This window comes from Nicotiana tomentosiformis, chromosome 4 (genome assembly GCF_000390325.3).
Source record: "Nicotiana tomentosiformis chromosome 4, ASM39032v3, whole genome shotgun sequence".
Classification (NCBI taxonomy): Eukaryota; Viridiplantae; Streptophyta; class Magnoliopsida; order Solanales; family Solanaceae; genus Nicotiana; species Nicotiana tomentosiformis.
Window position 1 is genome coordinate 92,903,942 of NC_090815.1, and position 19,221 is coordinate 92,923,162.

Genomic DNA, 19,221 nt, shown 5'->3' on the forward strand with positions numbered 1-19,221 from the left:
CCCTTAGGCAGAGTTATAGTAGTTCTTCCATAGCCTTCAATTAATTTTATACTACCATATATTCATCAACATCTATATGGTGAATATCTCTTTTAAAGAGAAAGTTATACCATTATGGTCATGGTCAAAATTAGATGCAAGATGTGTTTCTTGCATTATTATTGTCCTTTAATAATCACATTGCCAAAATATTTTGGCGTACAATAGGTACGTGACCAATGACCATTTATACCATAATAATGACATTATTTTCTTATTTCATCTCAAAACCCCTTCTCGAGGCGAGTGTGGTATATTTACTACCACTAGCACGTTCATATTCTTTCAAGATGAATATGTATTCATAATGATTATCACATTGTTTTCACATTCACTTTAGGAATGGAACATAATAATCCACGTGTGCTTTATAAAATCTCATGCCATATCAATGACAAACATCACTTTCACAAAGTGAAGGATTATTTTGAGAGCAATTATTGTTCTCATTACCATAATGATGACGATTATAATTTCGTCCATTACCACGTCCACATCCATTCATACCTCCACGATAACATTATGTCTTATTTTAGACTTATGTGATGGGTTTTCACTATTGGTGGCGATTGAATTTAATTTGCATATGCGAACTTTCATTAACTCGACTCAATCAAATAAAAAGTATCAAGCAAATATAGAAAAACACATAATTAATTAAAATCAACGTGTCCTTTGTGATAATTATCCCACTTTAAGATGGAAGAGATATGTGACAAAATAGAAAGGAAAAATATGTGCTCTATCAAAACACATAGGAACATAATACTTATTATAGGGAAATTATTTATCGTTCTTTACACCAAAAATTCTTACATGATTTGATGAACTTTCAAGATTTTTTTTTCCGTAAAGCAAGTTTGTTTATGTATGGAAACATAAATAGCAAAGTGTAAAGAAACTTGAAAACTAATTAGAAAAGGCTAATCGTGATGGCCGAATATATGCTGGCGTTGTACACCTTATACTATCATCGTTCTTACCATATTATTAACATTAAATGACGCTACCGGCACTGACCGCATCATAACAACTCAGATGGCTAGAACTTTGTGCTGATAAGGTGTTATAAAATATAACTCAAAGTAACAATATGGAATAAGGAAAAACAAGCTAAGAGATATATAGAGAAAGAGATAAGAGATTTTATTTCTTCTTCAATTGTGTGCATTTTCCTATCTATTATAAGGTTTTTATATAGCCATAAAAAATAAAAAAAATATGTTATTGAATATGTCATTAAACATAAAAAATATGTCATTATTAAAGATTTGTGATGAAAATCACGGAGGGAGAATAGACATTCGTTCTAATTTGATATTTTTTTATAACACTCCTTAAGTTTTTCTTTTCTTTTCCCTAGTTTTTCTAATTGTTGGACTTTGAAGCAAACCCATAGAACCAGAAGCAGCAACTGCAGCAGCGAGCGAGCGAGCGACAGAGAGAGAGAGAGAGAGAGAGAGAGAGAAGTGATGGTGGAGTTGAAAGCAAATTGGTTGAAGAAAGCAGTGATTCCTTCCACTCTTATTGATCATCCTTCCCCTGGCAATCTCCAGTCTACTCGTCTTGCCCTTCATGTCCGTTGTACTAATTGCCTTTTTTCCCCCCCCTATTTCCATTTTTCGCTATTCATTTTAAAAACTTCGTTTATTTCTGAGAGCAGGTGAATGATGATAACAATTCTTCTTGTTGGGTCTATGTTGCTTCTGGTTGCCATATTTACAGACTTCTTGTAAGTCCTTTAGTTGTATAAAGACATGCTTTACACTTGTGTATATGTATGTTACATGTGCAAGATTTTAAAAAGTTCTCATATATGCATGTCAAAATCACAACTTTCTATATGTATTATATTCAGGTTAGATTTTTTCTTTTTGGTTCTTTTTATTGTCCCAGATGAATTCTAGAATGCTAAACTGAGTTGCAATTGTTCTCTTGCCCCGTTTAAGAGAGGGGAAAATCTGATATTGTCTTTCCAGTTATTATAATTTTATTACTTGCATGTCTAATATCCAAGAGGCTCCAAAATTTTAAGTTTATGAGTTCCGACAGCAACCTCAAGTTAATATACAACAATAACTGGGTTCACAGTGAAATATTTATTGATAGTGGATTTCTTAATACATATACAGGGCTTGGGCGAAAGCTACAGGATTCGTGTGAACGTATAGCTAACACTATAGATCTGCCCCTGTTGATATGACCCTGCACACGCAATTTACGCCTTCTGTTTGTGATTTGTAAAGGTGACAAGAAGAGATAGGGAGACAGATTGAGGATTGGTTCGGGGTCGGGGGTGGGGGAAGTTGAATAAGCTACTCTGTCGGATTGCAGATTGTTGTCATGTAGTTATTTCATTTCTTCCTCGGTTATTATTGTTGTAGTTATCTTGTCTATAAAAGAGAATAAGTTCATTATTGACTTGACACACATTCTTGCAGGTTATTAGCTGACTAACACTTTTACAAGCATGTTTTTGATAGACATGTTTGACAGACAAGAAAGAGTAGTTCATTTTATTTTCATCTTCACTGTACAGATTCCAATGAAAAGTTCACTGATCAACCTAGGAAAGGGGGACCTCCTAATTCCTGAACAATGTGAGGTAAACTTGTCATTTCTTTTGTCATGATGCAAGAAGAAAATTGTGATTTTGCTTAACAATGACGTTCATGTGAAGGTTCTAGAGGCCTCAGTGGTTAATCACTGCCCCCATCGGTCAGAAATCCAAAGCATAGCGCTAGCTGAAACTGAAAGTAAGATCTGGAGACATGCTGAATATCTTCTGATTTCCAAGAGTTGCACTTGCATTATTAAGTGATATTTAGCTTTTGAATATTTGGCAGCTCTTGTGATTTACTGAAAAGTTTGTTGCTATTCTCTTATTCTGAAATAATCCTCCTAAGGTATTGAAATAAGGCATGGTGATAAAGGAGTTCACTCTACTTTCCACCCAAGAAAATGATGTGAGGGAGACAGTGATACATATAGATAGAGAGACAGAGAAGGGGAATTAGAAAAAGAAACTACGGGAATGGTCTGTCGTATCACATCATTGAATTATAAAACTAGTATTAAAACTTTTTTCTTAAGTTAGAAACTATTTGTACCATACTGTGGTCTTGTACATCTGAAGGGTTTTCTACCTCGTTTCCTTTTAAGCACTTGCTGCTTTTGCTTCTTTTCTATCTTCACTATTTTATGCACTGCAGTTTTTCCATTAGTTTACAAGTGATTTTTTTTCTCTTAAGTACTTGAAGCAGCTACCCTCTACCTGTCAACAACTTGATGCTATGTCTAGCTCTCTACAGGCACTGGTTGCTTAACACTGGGAAGCGTGGATTCTTATGGTCACCTTATTGTCTCAAGATTAGATGCCAGTGGTAAAGGTATCTCTCCTGTTTCATTTTCATCACGGAACTATATGGTGGTGGATTCGGATAAACATTAACAGTTTATTTTGGTGTAGCTCCTGGCAGACCTAAATTTTCTCTATGGATATAGGCGTTAAGCAACTGTTAGTAACTAAATTCACTAGTTATGTGGTCCAACATGCTCACTTGTTTAGTTTTATTATAATTTAACTAAAGATGCTGAGCTTAGAGTAGTATAATCTAATGTATGAGTGATGTTGTTTACCAACTTGCTTCTTGATTAAAATTGATTAGATAAACTGATAGTTTTGCTAATTAGACTAGATCTAAGCAAAATTGTGTAATGTGATTTTAACATGGGCCAGACATTGAATTTCACTAGTGAGTTATTCTTATCAAGCATGATATTTTGATTGTGGTTTGATCAAGTGCTCTTTTTTCAGATGTCAACAGGCTTACATATTCTGTCTCTCCTCGAGATTGTGGTGTTGGAGAAGGTAGCTGGGCAGGCCTTTGCTTCAACCCTACTCAATGGTCCATGGTATTTGATCTCATGTATCTGCTAGATTTGAGTTTGTACTCCTTAATCCTGACGTCTCACATCTTTAAGCTTCTTCCTGCTTGGCAAAGTTTGTATGAAAACTATTGTATGTGTGCTTGTGGGTGCAAATTAGAGAGAATTGGGGTGGAGGGTGGCCCTTGTCCGTGTCTTCTGATTAGTTTGCTATCCATTTGCTGTTGTATATCTTCCGGTGTGCTTCAATATAGCTTGTGTTCTTTGCCTGAGAGTTTTCCAGCTAGACTATCTGCTGCTCGGAACAAATTTTACTTTTTGTCTACGTTATCCTGAGAAATGTGAAATGATGGCAAAAACTTTCTCAAAATAATCTCCTTGCCTCTAGATGTAACGTCGGCTTACTTTTTGCCCCATGTATCTATTGCTTATTAAGCTAAATAACTTCAGCTAGTCAACATACCTGAGCACAAATAGTAAGTTTCTATTATTCTCAATGTCATATTGGGTATTCAAATGAACTCTAAAGCACTTTTAAGTTGAGTTGAACTCTTGGAAGGCAAGTGGGAAGGTTATTTTTGTTCTTCTTCCATATGCATTTCATTTTCTTTCTTTTACCATCTTCTCTCTCACACTCTCTTTGTTCTCTCTTGCAAAGAAAAAATTCTTTTTAGTGGCATATTTCTTGGTTTCAGCCTGAATTTCAGTATTTACTGGCCTTTTCCTCAGGCAGCTGTGGCTCACAGTTTCTCCAAAACCATAGATGTTTATGACCAAGATATTCATCTCCGCACTTTACGTACGTAAGTACCTATCTTTGGTTTGGAGACAGCAGTTATCCTTTACAGTATCATCTCAAACCCTTCATTCTATTTCTTACTACTGTGTTCTCTGGTTCTGAAATATGGTCAATATATAAAGCAGCATGTACAAAAATATCATGCATCTAGCATTCACATTTCCAGTCTCTCTCTCTCTCTCTCTCTCTCTCTCTCTATATATATATATATATATATATATATATATATATGTGGAAGTTTTCTGTTACCTTGGGCCTTTGGAGGCAGTGTTGCAAAAGCAAACACAAAATATAGGAAACTATTGCCAAATGCTGAGTTTACTTCTTGTGGTCGGAAATAAACAAGTCAGACATTAAGGAGCACTAATACCTTTAGCAGATGCTTTATTTGTGAAAAATGAAACTGAAGATACAAGGCATCTTTTTATCCACAGTCCAATTGCTCGTCAACTTTTGAGTAAAACAGCATACACTATTTGAAGTGTGAACAAAAGACAAAATAAATAGAACCAAAGCAAAACAGTCCAGGAATTAAATGCATTCCCTCATAGCCATTTCTATTACTCATTCTCCTTTCCCTTCAATAACAACAACAATAACAACAACATACCCAGTGTATTCCACAAGTGGGGTCTATGTACACAGACCTTATCCCTACCTTTCCCATCATACTTAGCAATTTCAATAATGTCTCACTATGAAAGCTGAGTATCCATGTTTATACCTGTGACTTGCTGTCTGTAGTAGCAATTTTTGGAAAAGTATTTAGATTGCATTTCTGAGTGCTATGTGTCCATCAGATGGCAAATAATTCTATTCGTGGACTATTTTCTTTTTTCCTTTTTTTTTCTTCTTAAATGTCTATGAGAAATCTATGCAAACAAGAATCATGTTGCAGATTGTCGTATCCATCATCACTTATGTTCATGCAAAGTTTTTCTGGAGGGGGTGAAAGTTCCGTATTAGCAATTGCAGAAGGTTGCCAGGTGATGTTCCTTTGTTTTTCATTTTCTTATGTTGGAATCATGCAGAGAATTCCCTGTTCGTTACTGATTCCTCTCTGCACTCTATATTGACTGCAGCTGTCAATATGGGACTTGAGAATGAAAGAAAACGGTGGTTGCGTGCGTCGAATCTGTGGATCAGTAGGAGATATCTTGTATGCACTCTGTAATTCTTCAAAAGGTACTATTGCAACTGGTGGAGCTGATCGCACTGTGACCGTCTATGATCCTCGAAGGTTGTTTCCTCATGAAGCTTTACTTGGTCCTGAGGGATTGTTTGCTATATTAGTATAAAGAAAAAATTATATTTACAGTGTGCTTGTACGCTTAATCAATTGCAGATCACTTGGAATACACTATGCCAACTTTGATCTTGTCTATCATCTCATACATTTCTAATCTTTGCATTCTTTTGAAAGGAATATTGCGGTTTTTAGCACTAGGATATGTTCTCTCTTGCAACTTCTCATGAAGTGTGTAATTATCTCAGCTTCCTATGTCTGCTTCAATGTCCTGATGCGAAATATACATTTCAAATGCAGGTGGTCAGCCATCTCAAGATGGCTAAACTGCTCTAAATATGAGGTAAATTTCTGTCATATGTGTGTGTATTTGGGGGGTGGGGTGGGGTGGGGGTATTTTAGTTATTTTGTGTAATAAGGTATCAAAGGAACTTCTAAAAAGAAATCCTGCCAATAGTACCCTTGTCTCAAGTGAGGCCACACAGAATGAAGTTGTTTGGTCAATATTTTAATTCATCTCATTGTTGGTTCCCTCAATCTCAATGAACATTCTTTTTGTTTTTTTTTCTTCTATTTCCTTGCTGTTCATTTTTTCTTTCAATGTTCTTCATTATGCCCATGCTTTGTTCTTCTACTTCTAATTACTATAATATCTCATGCTACGACAGATAACTGGACTTGCTTTCTCTTCCGTCGATCCTGAATACGTCTATGTGCAAGGAGTTGACTATGAGGTGACTATTTCACAACCAACCATTCACAAAGGGTGTTTGGCTAAGCTTATAAGCTGGTCAAACTAGCTTATAAGCACTTTTCGGCTTATCTACGCGTTTGGTAAAGTTAAAAGTGCTTATAAGCCAAAAGCCATAAGCTGGTCACCCCCAACTTATGAATTTTTAGCTTATAAACACTTTAAGTTTGACCAAGATTTTTACTATTTTATCCCTAAAATATTCCTTTTCAAAACAAAACTCCTACATCGATACTCACTGCCTCACATATTTTTTCAACCTAAACCCCCTGCCTCTTCAAGTCTGCAATTCTCATTGACTATTTGAGGTAAGTAAATTCTCTATTCTTTTGCATATTTGTATCTATATGGTTGTGTATTAATCTTTGAAATGAATGTAATAAACGAGGACATATCAAATTTTTGATGTATTGGTTTCAAAGTGTTGTGGTGATGAAGACAATGTTTCTCTTCAAATATTTTATCCTATTTAGGTTTATTTTTTTTACTGAGAAACTTTTGTCAATTTATTAATTATTATAACTTATGATTATATGCTTATCATAAAATAAATTATATTTATCATAAAAATTATCTTATCTAATCACAGTTGTATTTAAAATAAAATGACAAATAGAATATTTTGTATTTGAATCGATATGCAATCTAAAATTTGAAGAAATTATGCCATTATAAGTGTAAATAGTTCTAAGGTTATTCAAGTCATTTTAACAGAAAAAGGAGCTTATCGGCACTTTTTTATCAAATACTGCAACAGTTTATTATCAATTTCAGCACTTGTATCCAAACACGTAACTGCTTATTTGTTAAATCAGTTTCAGCACTTAAAAAGTGTTTTTCAGCGCCTAATGCTTATCAGCTACTTCAAATCAGCTAATCCAAACGGGCTCATAGTTTCTCTTGAATTAAGTAGAGAATCTGAGTTGCATCAGTACTCCAACTTGTATCTTCACTTCCTTAAAACATAGAACTAACATAGAGCCAATATTGATGTAAATTTTCAGCAACATTCCTTCAAAGATGTTCAAAATCTTTTTCCATTATTCCAACTTGTATCCTCAATTCCTCAAAACGTAATAATCCCCATTAAGATCCAATATTGTTGATTGTTGTACTTTTTAAGTAGTGACAGTCTGGCCGGCAAATCTTACCAAAAATATTACTGAGGAATTTCTCTCTCTTTCTTTCTGTCCAGCTCCCGAAACGACAAATGTAAAACTCAATTTCTCCCCTCACTACCCAACCCAACTCTCTTTTTCCTTTTAGTTCTTTGAATTTGAAGATACTATCTTCTAATCTGTCTCCAATTTTAAGTAATTTTTTTTTATTCATCCCACCAAGCAATGGGTAAAATGCATTACATGGTAGATTACATGGTCCGTCTACAATGATTAAAATGTTATTACTCTTTTTTTTCCTTCAAAGTAGAAGCATAAATCACTCAAGTACGTGAAAACCGGTTCTTGTTATTTTAGTAGTTTCCTTCCGCAGATTTTCTTGTTCTTTATTTCCTTTTCCCCCCTTTCCTTCCCTACACTATTGCCAATTTTGTAACGTCAGTCTCAAGATAGTGACAGGCAGCGGTCTGTTGCCCCCTGAAATGATTACTGTCATCTATTGTTAGTTTAGCCGGCCAAAATGACGAATGGTTTATAACTTGCGAATTTGAGGTCCTATACCACAGCCATCTGGTCTTGCTCCATCCTTATACATGGTGCATTTTGATTTTTGTTCCTCATAATAGTTCATAGTGCAAGTAGTGATTTGTTTCCATCACCTTTTTCCTTTTTCTCCTATTCTTGATAAACTTAAGAGAGCATTAATTTGTGCTATGGGTATGAAATTGAATGTAAGTATTGTACATCCTTTATACTTCCCATGACAATGTCATTGATATTGAATAGCACAATTGATGAATACTTCTGCACAGGTCCTCTGTGGACGATGGCGAGAAAGCAAGAAAGTATTTTCATACCGAGGAGATTCTAATTGGCTTGGATTTAGCAAGGTATGAACTAAGTGTAAATGTGATATGCAGATTATCCAGCTCTACTTGGTTAATTTGATGGTGGTAATCACCACCAATGCACTTCTTTTATTTGAAATGGATCAGCACTGTGATAGGATCTTCTGTTAAATCAGATGTCACTTCTTGACTAACTGTTGAACTCCTGTGTTGCTAACAGTATCATTTTGCTTGATTTTGTTTCCTTATTTTTCCCCTGTTCACCTCCTCATGAACTGCTATGTTGCTGGAGCTGTAATGCGAACTACTACTGTGTTTGAGAGTTTTTGTTCAGTAATATGCCAACTTTGCTATGAAACTTGTTTCTTGTTATTCCTCATCCATTAAGCTCTTTTCTACATGTTTTTTACAGTGTTCAGACAGAGATGTCTTGGGGGGTTGGTGCGACTCAGGTAGTATATTTGTGGCTGATATCCGTGGAGTAAATGAAGAGAACGGATTACACCTGCCAAGTGACTTAGATGTCTCTGCTGAAACAACCTTCTGAATGAATGTGCTTATATTCCTCATGCACTTTTCAACCCTCCGCTCGTATCAGCAGTTCATTTAGATCAAGGCTTGATCAGCTCAAAGGGGATCTCAGTTGCACGACTCCTGCATCACTCGAGTCATTTGTTTAACAGAATCAACCATCTTACTAATGTCAGTTTGCTTCCCAATTACATTGTAAGTTTTCTTGGAGTAACATATTAGCAAAGAGCATAACAATTATACTTAACAGTCACTAATGTATTCCAGCATCTGATGGGGATAGAGGCAAATGTAAACAAAGGTTCTCCTTCCTGAATGTTGTTGTGCATGTTTTTCTATATAGTGAAAAATTGGCCCCATAAAACGAAATCTTTTTCATTTTTAGTCGTCTCTGTTTTGAGACGTGATAATTGGCTCCTTCTTCAATGATAAAAGGACTATGTTTCCATTCTTAAGATATGACTTGACTGGTCTCATTAACATCAATTGGCAACTCACTATAGGATATTGCAAACTAATCCAAAATATCTTCAACAGATCATCCTATAATATTTACAGTTTGATGCCAAAAGAAGAGTTAAAGCTCTGAATTTGTATGCTTCATAACATCTTTACTTTTACTAGTACCATTGTAAGTCTCGTTATTTCTCGTCTGTTGACCAGCACCTTCTTTTTCTTGTTCTAGGAATTTCCTATCAAGAATTTTACTCCCTTCTGTTCTATTATTTAGTCATCTCTTAAGAAAGAAATTTTATAACTTCAATCATAGGAGTATTCGCCTAAATTATATTTATCTCTTAAACGTCTTACTTAATTAACACTAGCTAATCGAAATATTGAGAGTAATTTGAACAAATAAATAATAAATAACTTTTTATTTTCTTAAAGTATCAAATACTTAAAACAAATTCATTAGTCAAAACAATTAATATTCAGAATTGGATGGAGTTGTAATAGTTTCTATTATTTGGATCAAATTTTTCTGCAGGTTGAGCGAGTCAACTTAGATGAATCTTTCAAAGGTCAAAGGTCAAGATATCTACATTTAGGGGACAAGATCAAAGCTGCCACTTGAAATTAGGCAATTTATTGTAATTATTTTTGGACCCTATAGTTTGGAGTCCTGATTGGGTGGGGTAGAGTGGAGTGGTCCGGGGGGGGGGTGAGTTGAGGTCGTTTGGAGACCAACAAAGGGTCCCACCAAAAAAAAACTTTTGGACAATACCTAAAATGGACCCACCCTTATTTGGACTAACCCCTTCAAGGCTAAGGTATGGTACCACCTCAACTCTCCGAAGCCCTAGTAGTTACTAAAAAGATGGAACAACAATAAAGTAGGAAAATAAATACTACTACTAGTGATTATTTTCCATTATTTCTTTATATTTTTTATATCAGGGGAGGAGACAAGCTCCCTTATATATTATTTTTTATTATTTTTTTGAGCTGAGGGTCTTTCGAAAATAATCTCTCTATCTTCATTAGGTAAAGATAAAGTTTGCGTGCACTTTACCCTTCCCATATCTCACATGTGTAATTTTACTAAGCTTGTTATTGTTATTGTTATATATCAGGGGAGGATACAGAAAAAAGGGGAGAAGATATTAAGTATCGATAAGGTTTAAACCCTACATCTCAACTGTGGAACACAGGAAGCTCGTTCCATGAGCTGGCCTAAACCCCTAATACTAGTCAAATTAATGGATAAATTAGTTAAAACTTTTTTTAAAAAAAAATTTCCACTAATTTCCAAGATTCTGATAAATGCAAGTTGCAATCAAGGGTTCATCGATAATGACATTAAATCAGCTTGGAACAAACTAAAAATTTGGGATTTAGTGATGGAACCATATCCCAAATCCCAAATTTTTAGTGTGTGGACCCTAAACCGTATGGGAGTTTGCAAAATCACATGCTTCGTTCTCATTGTTCTTGAATTTTTGCATAGATCTGAACTTGTTAGCTCAACTTTTAACTATTATTAGGCAAACAAATCGAATAGACAATTTTTTTTTAAAATAATCTCACTTTTTCAATCCCCTAAAGAGTGATTTAAGATAGAGGCAATATGAGATATATAAAGCAAACTTTTGGAAAAGGTGGTGAAACTTAAACCCCAAGTTTTGGCACTTCTTTTCTTTCTGGATGGATATTTGTTTTTATACTTCACCAAATTCCTAATTTGAGTTAATTCTTAGATGGTCACCCAACTTAAAAGAGATATATTATCAAAGTCATTTTTATTTATTTTGGAATAACAAAGTCACCCAACAATTGTCTTTTGACTCGGAAAAAAAACTCACATATTTACTATACCATGTCATATTAAAAATTTATTATTTTAATAATAAAAACCTCATTTAACCCATAATCCTTATATCCATCTAACCAATCCAATGAGAAAATGAATCTACAATCAATATATTAATGTTAAGAACTTTATAGCGAGGCACGTCTAGTTGCAGAATTAGTCATTGGTAGATGATTGTATTTACTCTCAGAAAGAGGACTAAAAATCTGAGTGTTACATGAATATTTCGGTGAGTAAGAGTAAAAAACTCTACCAACCTTTTCTTTCTTGTGTATTAATGAAAATACAACACCTTTAAATGTTGAAATTACTTAAAAATTCCTATGACTTATGTCACTTCCATCGACTCGTTACTATTGAAATTATATTCAGTTGCTTAAAACATGGCAACTCATAATAAGAAAAGGCCAATTGCCAAAACTAAAATGAATAATGGCAATACTAGTTCACCGATAGATTGCCAGTGGTTTCATCAAGTAGACCTATTTTTTTATTGGGTTGGTTTTAATTAGTTGATTTTCTGGAGAGAAAAAACAATTATACCTCAGATTTCAGAACTACCCCATAGACAAATAATACAGCTAAAAACCTAAATTGAAAATTTATTTTTTTCTGAAATAAAAAGAAAGGTGTCAATTGAATGTATAGATAAAAGAAGCATAATCGTCCTTTTATTGAGCCACTGATGTGGAGAAAATGTTATCGTCTTTTATCTAATTATTATTATACTAATGATCTATGATTCCATGCCTCTTAGGCTTATGACATATCCCTAATATTATTCTGATATATCAAACTATATGGAGACTTGTTGAGAGAACCGAACACCGCATCGTAACATGTCTCCATCAAAGCAGGCCATTTAATTTAGTTTTTATTTATTTAGGACAACAACTATATGGTACAATTATTCATGAACTCCTATGACATTCTACCGTAGATATCTTTGGTGATGGTGATAGATTTTTCTAATATCGTTATCCATTAAATATTTTATATATTTTTGCGCTGCACGATGGACTTAATTATTAAAAATATCTTTGAGAAAACCCATGCATACTAACTACTCCTATATAATATAATATAATATAAATTCATATATATATATATATATATATATATATATATATATTCCTTCTTTTGCAATCAATACTTTGTTTTTATGGCGAGTAATCAAACGTGAACCTTTTCTGTACGTATCTTTTTCTTTTCACTCATGTCTTAGAACTGAGAGTTGTATTCTGATGAAGTGTGATGAAGAGTTGAACTCGTTAGAATTAAAAGTTAGGAGTAATAAACAGGTGATATTGAGTTTTTGTTGAAGTAGCAAAATAGGCAAGTGATTTTGGTAAAAGTCATTTACACACTTAAATCAAAATAAAGCAGTCAGTATTTGATCGATACATATCACGCAGGTAAACCACAACTCATTATATATTTTCAATGGGGTTAGACTCGCTTTAAAAAGAAAAAAATAGGCGGGTACAAGATCGTTCGCATAATTTGAGTGTGTAAATAACTTTTCAGGACAACTTATGTATTACTTCGTTTGTTAACTCCCATAGCTGAGATTCTCTCTTCTCTTGGACGATGAAATCATTATGTTTTAAGTTTCTATGAATGCTCAAATCGCTTGATATATATTATATAAAGAAAGAAATGAGTACAATAATTGATCATTTATCAATTCCAATTGTTGTTAGGATTTATTTGGATTTTCTTGGAAAAACGAAAAGGGCAAATGAAAATTGTTTTACTCAATTTATTTTCATTTTTAATATAAGTCAGGGTGTTGAAGACACTGTGTCGAATCTAGAGTTATGACCCTCAGTTTGAGTCGTGGTAAACTTGATATTAAAGGCTAGAATGCATCATAAAGCAATTATTTAATTAAATTTCAATTATGAGGGCGTAGTGCTATGATCGTGATATTGCTGATGCATATGCTTCAGATTATAACCATTTTTCTTTTTGGCCATATGGAAAGTACTAAAGGACTCATGATTGAGACCTACACATCAGAGGCCAGCAAGACTACTTCAAACATAAAATAAAATAAAAAATAGCCGATTTTGCGACCTTTATTTAAGTCATGGCTTAACTTCATAAATTTTTATAAGTCTAGCTACTTCAGAAACTATTTCAGATATACGGGACTAAAATTGTAAAAATTTCACATTTGAATTTTGCATATTGATTGTACAACTGAATTCAAAATTCAAAGTTACAAATTGATTGTACAAATTTCACATTCTAAATTTTTATAAGCGAACTTTTGACATATGCGTCTTAATTTGGCTTGCCAACGCCAAACTTCTTACTTTTTTGGTCTGAAGTTTGGTTAGTCAGTCAAAAACTTCCGACAAAAGCATATATGACTAATCCTCAAGCATTTATGCATGATTTTAGGCATCTCATGTCTCTCAAAAGCAAAGCAGTGGCGATGCCAGAAAATTCAATAAGGGTGTTTAAACATTTGCCAGTGGGTTATGTATAATTCCCTCCTAGTACCCAAGGTTATGGATTATTTCCTCACAGGATAGAACGAATCACACACTGGTATAGTGGTACTTCAAACCCCAGTGTTTCAGCGAACACAAAGTTCGGTAGCAAATCACACTTACAATTGCTTTGTTTGAAGTTAAAACAATGCAGAACAAAGGAGTTGAAACTCAGAAAATCATATGGAAATGCTGAGAGCAAGGAGTGCAATGTATAGCCAAAGTTGAGCGTTTTAAGTTTGGTTTGTTATCTTTCTTCAACAACTGCTGCACATATTTATAGCAGTCAGCTTTGAAGATGAACGACTCTCCACTCTCCATGGTGGAGCATGCACTAGCTTGTTTGTGGAGTAAGCACTTGGCCATGGTGGGAAGAGCATTAGGCGGCTGCTATTGCAGCTGGTGGTCAATACACGGATTGGAACATATCCGTTACAAATGCGGATAATCTAATCAATCGATCTTGACCGAAGCCGAAGCCGAGCGAGCGACGACGACGGCGCGAGGCTTGCTTTCTTCTTAACTCTTTAAGAGCTACAAGAAGAGCAATTATATATATACCCACCAAAAATCTTTTCCTCTTCCAATATGGGACAATGTCTCAATGTCAAGAGGGGAAAACTTAAAATTTTACTCAAAAATTTCATTTTCCTCTATTTCCCATTCACCCTCATTTTAAGACTATTTCATCTTAAATAACAAAAATCTCAACAGTAAGGGTGTTCAAAGTCTATTTTTAATCAATAACAAATAATATTTTACCTTATACGGAGTATAATTTTCCGGCGAATGGTGGTCGTCGTTGACCACCCTCGAAGGAACGTAGCTTCGCCCCTGCTCAAAAGGGGCTTCTTCAAACTCTTGATTTAGGTTCTAAGCTCCAAGTCTCCAACAATTATAGCAATCAGCCCTCAAAACCCAAAATCGATTCCACCTGCGCTGCAGGTGCAACCTTTGCGCTATAAAGCAAACTCCTGCTCATTGTATGTATTCAAACTCTTGTAGAAAAAAATGTATTCAATGAACATATAGTACTCTTATATATACTTTTTATGTTAGATTAAAGCTTGCTAGTACTATTTGACATAGCAAATACGATATCCTAATAACAAAGTGACGCATGATGTTTTAAAAAAATACTGAAAATGAATAGAAGTATAGAAAGAGATCGTGATATTGGAATGACTTTAAAAATTAAATTTACTGATACATAATAAAATAATTAAAATATTAATATTTAATTATCGACCAAGTCGAATAGTTGACACACCCACATAAACTCGGAAAAGTACATTAAATTAACCTTGGTAACCACAAGAAAATTCCGTTTTGACATCATCAAACTCAAAGGTAAGGAATGTGAGGTTCTACTTCTAGAAAAAGACAGAGTCTTGAGTCTAGCGGACCCAGTCATCTACATCTTACGCGCCAACGAAGACCCCAGTGTCACAACTGATGACAACTCTACATACGTATTCCATGTACTTCTAATTTTTGAGAGTCACACTCACAAATAAGAGTAAAAATATAATATTCCTTACCGTCGTAAATATTGGCTGTTTAGCAACTATACTACTTATAATTTATTTTAAAATATTTCGTATTTCAGAAAAAAATACGACGTATTTATTACTTTTTTTCCAACTTCACACTTCCTGCTCTAATTAGTGGCAGTTGAAACACTAATTAAGAGGAAAATAATTGGGTTTTTAGACAAATTCTCCTATAATCAAGTTAGTAGTTCAAGGTAATCTTGATGGCAATTAATAATATGATTTAATTGAAACAGGTTTATATGTTTTTGTTCTCGCTCAATTCTAGTATTCTTATTGATGAACTAATTAATTCGAATTCGCATGGAGCAAGACTCATTAAAAAAAAAATAAGTGGTCCATGCTATAATTTGTTTCCATTCTCAAGGTTCTAATTTCAGACTCTAGTTAAGAGTGCAGAAATTGTATTTGTCCCGCTCAACCCTTGGTGGCACATTGTAACGAGATAAGTGCGCATCTGCTTTTCAAATAACTCAACATTAAAGGTCAAGTCTAGCTTCCATCATTTTCAAATTTATATTTCTTTAGATAATTGGATATTATACCGTAATGTTAACTTAGTCCACTCCAATATCCATTTTCGCATATAAAGAAAATCTGAATTTCCAAAATCCCCTAATCTTGTTTGCTGTTAGGCCTTGCATTCGGAGTATATCCATTATTGGCTTCTATTTACCTATTCTTTTCATTTGATTTAATTCGAATGTTATTTTCAATAGTGATGTCACTTTGATAACTTACTGTTATTAATTGATTAAATATGTAACAACAATGCTTAAAAAACGACCCAAAATTCCTCCGAATGAGTCGTGATGACACCTAGTCTCTAAAATTAGGTAAGCCTAACACATACCGAAATGATAACAGGTTCTACTAAATAGCTATTAAACATGAACCGAAAATTTCTAATTAAGCCAATAATCTCAACATGATACAATATACCAAAACCGGTAGTACAAGTCATAAGCCTTTCAAAGAGTAACTATATATAATGAATACATCAATGTTCCGGAATAATAAGAAACAATGGAAATAAATACAACAGAAGGTGACTTCGAAGCCTGCGAACGTCCAGCAGACGTACCTTGAAGTCTCCAGCCGCACAAGCATAAGTCTCAAAATCAAATTCGAAGTACCTGGTTCTGCACAAAAATATGCAGAAGCGTAGCATGAGTACACCACAGTGGTACCCAATAAGTATCAAGCCTAACCTCGGTAGAGTAGTGATGAGGCCAGGTCAAAATACCTACCAGACATGTAAACCTGTGTAGGATATAATATAAAGCTAACAAGGAAATAACATCAATTTAAGGCCAATAGTAGAAGGATTCCAAATTACAATCAACTGTGAAAATAATAGAAGCACGAATAGCAACGAGAAACAACCAAATAATTAAGCAACAACACAACCGGAGTACAGGTGAGATATAAATGTGTCCAAGCAAGGGAAATCGATGACAACTCAATTAATCAATTCATTTTTAATGCACGAATCTCAACAAGAATTATCCCAGATACCACTTCTCATAATCTCATATCATATGTCACAGTTTTCAAACTTTACACACAAGGCACCTTATGCCCACATTTTTCCAAATCACTTCCGCACGACAAAATTCAAGTGTTACCCGGTACATAGTATCCGTGCCAAATGTTAATTAAGATATTCAAGAGATTTATTTATATACCGTAAATTAAAATTATAGTTTCTGAACCAAGTAGGAAATCAATGAGAAAATGAGCTTATTTTAGAAATCATTTGGGTGAAGAAAATAATATTTTCAAATAAAATAATGCATCGGATAAGCTACTGAATTTAATATAGAATTTATTAAATTAAAACATAATAACAATTCTTTTTAAGTAAAGTAAAAATATCAAACATGGTAAGGATATTAAGTTGAGAAATCAATTAAAGTGAAATGTGACAACTATTAAAAATAGTAAAGTACCGAATGAAACGACGAGTTTTAACTTAAGAGTCACATGAGGTAAGCATGTTAATAATTCTTTTATTTAAAACTATTATGTTACCAACAACTCAACATGGTATGAGATAATGACTCAGCGTAATAAATTATCTAGAAAATCAATTCACCTAAATAATAGTAATAGGAAAGGAAAACAGGAAATGACGGCAAAGCAATAACTAATAGAAACAACCTGATCCTCGAAAACCAGTAAAACCCGGGAATACCAATTCCCAAAGTCTCGTACGAAAGAACCGAATCTAACACAATACAACAAGGAATATAAAAATACATAAATTATTGCGGCGCACAACCCGATCCCACTGTACAACACGATCCTCCCTTATTCCACCATGTAAATATTAATAATAATAAGTAAATATATATGTTGTGGTGTGCAACCCGATCCCACCATATAATGAGAGTCAATATCATAATTCTCCCTTATTTTACCATATCAATCCACCCTTATTTCACCTGTTGCGGCGTGCAACCTAATCCCACCGTATCAATATAAATCCACCCTTATTTTACCTGTTGCGGCGTGCAACCCGATCCCACCGTACAACATATATCCACCCTTATTCTACATGTGGCGGCGTGCAACTTGATCCATAAATAAATCAATAACATCAATAATCCAATACTCAATTTACAAGAATTTTTACAATTATAGGGTATGAGTACACAGCAATGAAGGAATCACGTAAAAATCAAGGAACGCAACAAATATTACAAAAAGCAACAGGACAAGTAAAGCACGTGACAACTAAGGTGTGCAATTACGACAATTAAGGCAAGTAGCAGATAAGCACGGAGTCATGGAAGGAACTCAATAATTAAAAAGGTGACAAGACAATAAGGAAGGCAATAACTGGAACTAAAGCATGTAAGGGCAAAATAACAAGTAACAAGTACAATAAGTGCTAATATCGTCAAATAAAGCATGTAAGGGTAGATTAACAATATGAGACATAACACGTCATGACAATTCAATTAAAGATATGGAAAGAGTCTAGATAACCTAAATTGGTCAAATACCATATATAATCCGTGTACCCACTCGTCACCTTGCGTATACGGCTTTTACATAACACAAATAGCACAATCAACTAGAATTCTAAGGGGTAGTTCTCCCCCTCCTCACAAAGTTAGACAAGATACTTACCTCAAAGAAGCTAAACTGATATTCTTAAAAGACCTTCTCGAGTGAAACAACCTCCGGATGGCTCAAATCTAGCCAAAAATAACTTCAAATCAGAAATAAAACTCACAGGAAATAATTTCGGGTAATAAAGCTTCGGGTTTTAATAAAAACTAAAAGGTCAACCCAAACATCAACACTCGGGCCCGTACCTCGGAACCCAATAAAATTCATAAAATCCGAACGTCCATTCGATAACGAGTTCAACCATACAAGAATTACTAAATTCCGATATCAAATCGGCCTTCAAATCCTCATTTTACATTTTGAAATATTTTATAAATTTTTTCCAAATTTCCAACTTAATTCACTAATTAAATAATAAAAAAATTATAATAGATTCATGAAATATAATATGATTCGGGTAAAGAACACTTACCCCAATGAATTGATTGAAAAACCCACGAAAAATCTCCCAAAGCCGAGGTCTACAACTCCAAAAATGATAGAAATGGCTAACCC

General features: G+C 34.1%; 1 protein-coding gene across 2 annotated transcripts; it reads left to right on the forward strand.

The window, feature by feature from the left end:
• Positions 1 to 1,402: 1,402 nt before the first annotated feature.
• On the forward strand, positions 1,403 to 9,536 carry LOC104108952 (uncharacterized). 2 transcript variants are annotated; one of them, XM_033659357.2, is made up of 13 exons: positions 1,404 to 1,616; positions 1,703 to 1,771; positions 2,579 to 2,644; positions 2,720 to 2,795; positions 3,351 to 3,428; positions 3,857 to 3,954; positions 4,657 to 4,730; positions 5,625 to 5,712; positions 5,809 to 5,966; positions 6,273 to 6,315; positions 6,641 to 6,706; positions 8,654 to 8,731; positions 9,102 to 9,536. In XM_033659357.2, exons 1-13 carry the CDS (start codon positions 1,512 to 1,514, stop codon positions 9,234 to 9,236), a joined length of 1,134 nt encoding a protein of 377 aa, XP_033515248.1. In that variant the 5' UTR covers positions 1,404 to 1,511; the 3' UTR covers positions 9,237 to 9,536. The 2 variants fall into 2 exon arrangements, with proteins under 2 accessions (XP_018630671.1, XP_033515248.1); XM_018775155.3 differs by lacking the exon at positions 6,641 to 6,706 and having other exon boundaries at positions 1,403 to 1,616.
• Positions 9,537 to 19,221: the final 9,685 nt, after the last annotated feature.

Excerpts from the sequence above, each read along its gene's own strand:
- LOC104108952 (XM_033659357.2), top strand. The coding sequence starts at position 1,512 with ATGGTGGAGTTGAAAGCAAATTGGTTGAAGAAAGCAGTGATTCCTTCC. Across the intron at positions 1,617-1,702 it reads CTACTCGTCTTGCCCTTCAT|GTGAATGATGATAACAATTC; the intron begins GTCCGTTGTACT and ends TTCTGAGAGCAG. Across the intron at positions 3,429-3,856 it reads ATTAGATGCCAGTGGTAAAG|ATGTCAACAGGCTTACATAT; the intron begins GTATCTCTCCTG and ends CTCTTTTTTCAG.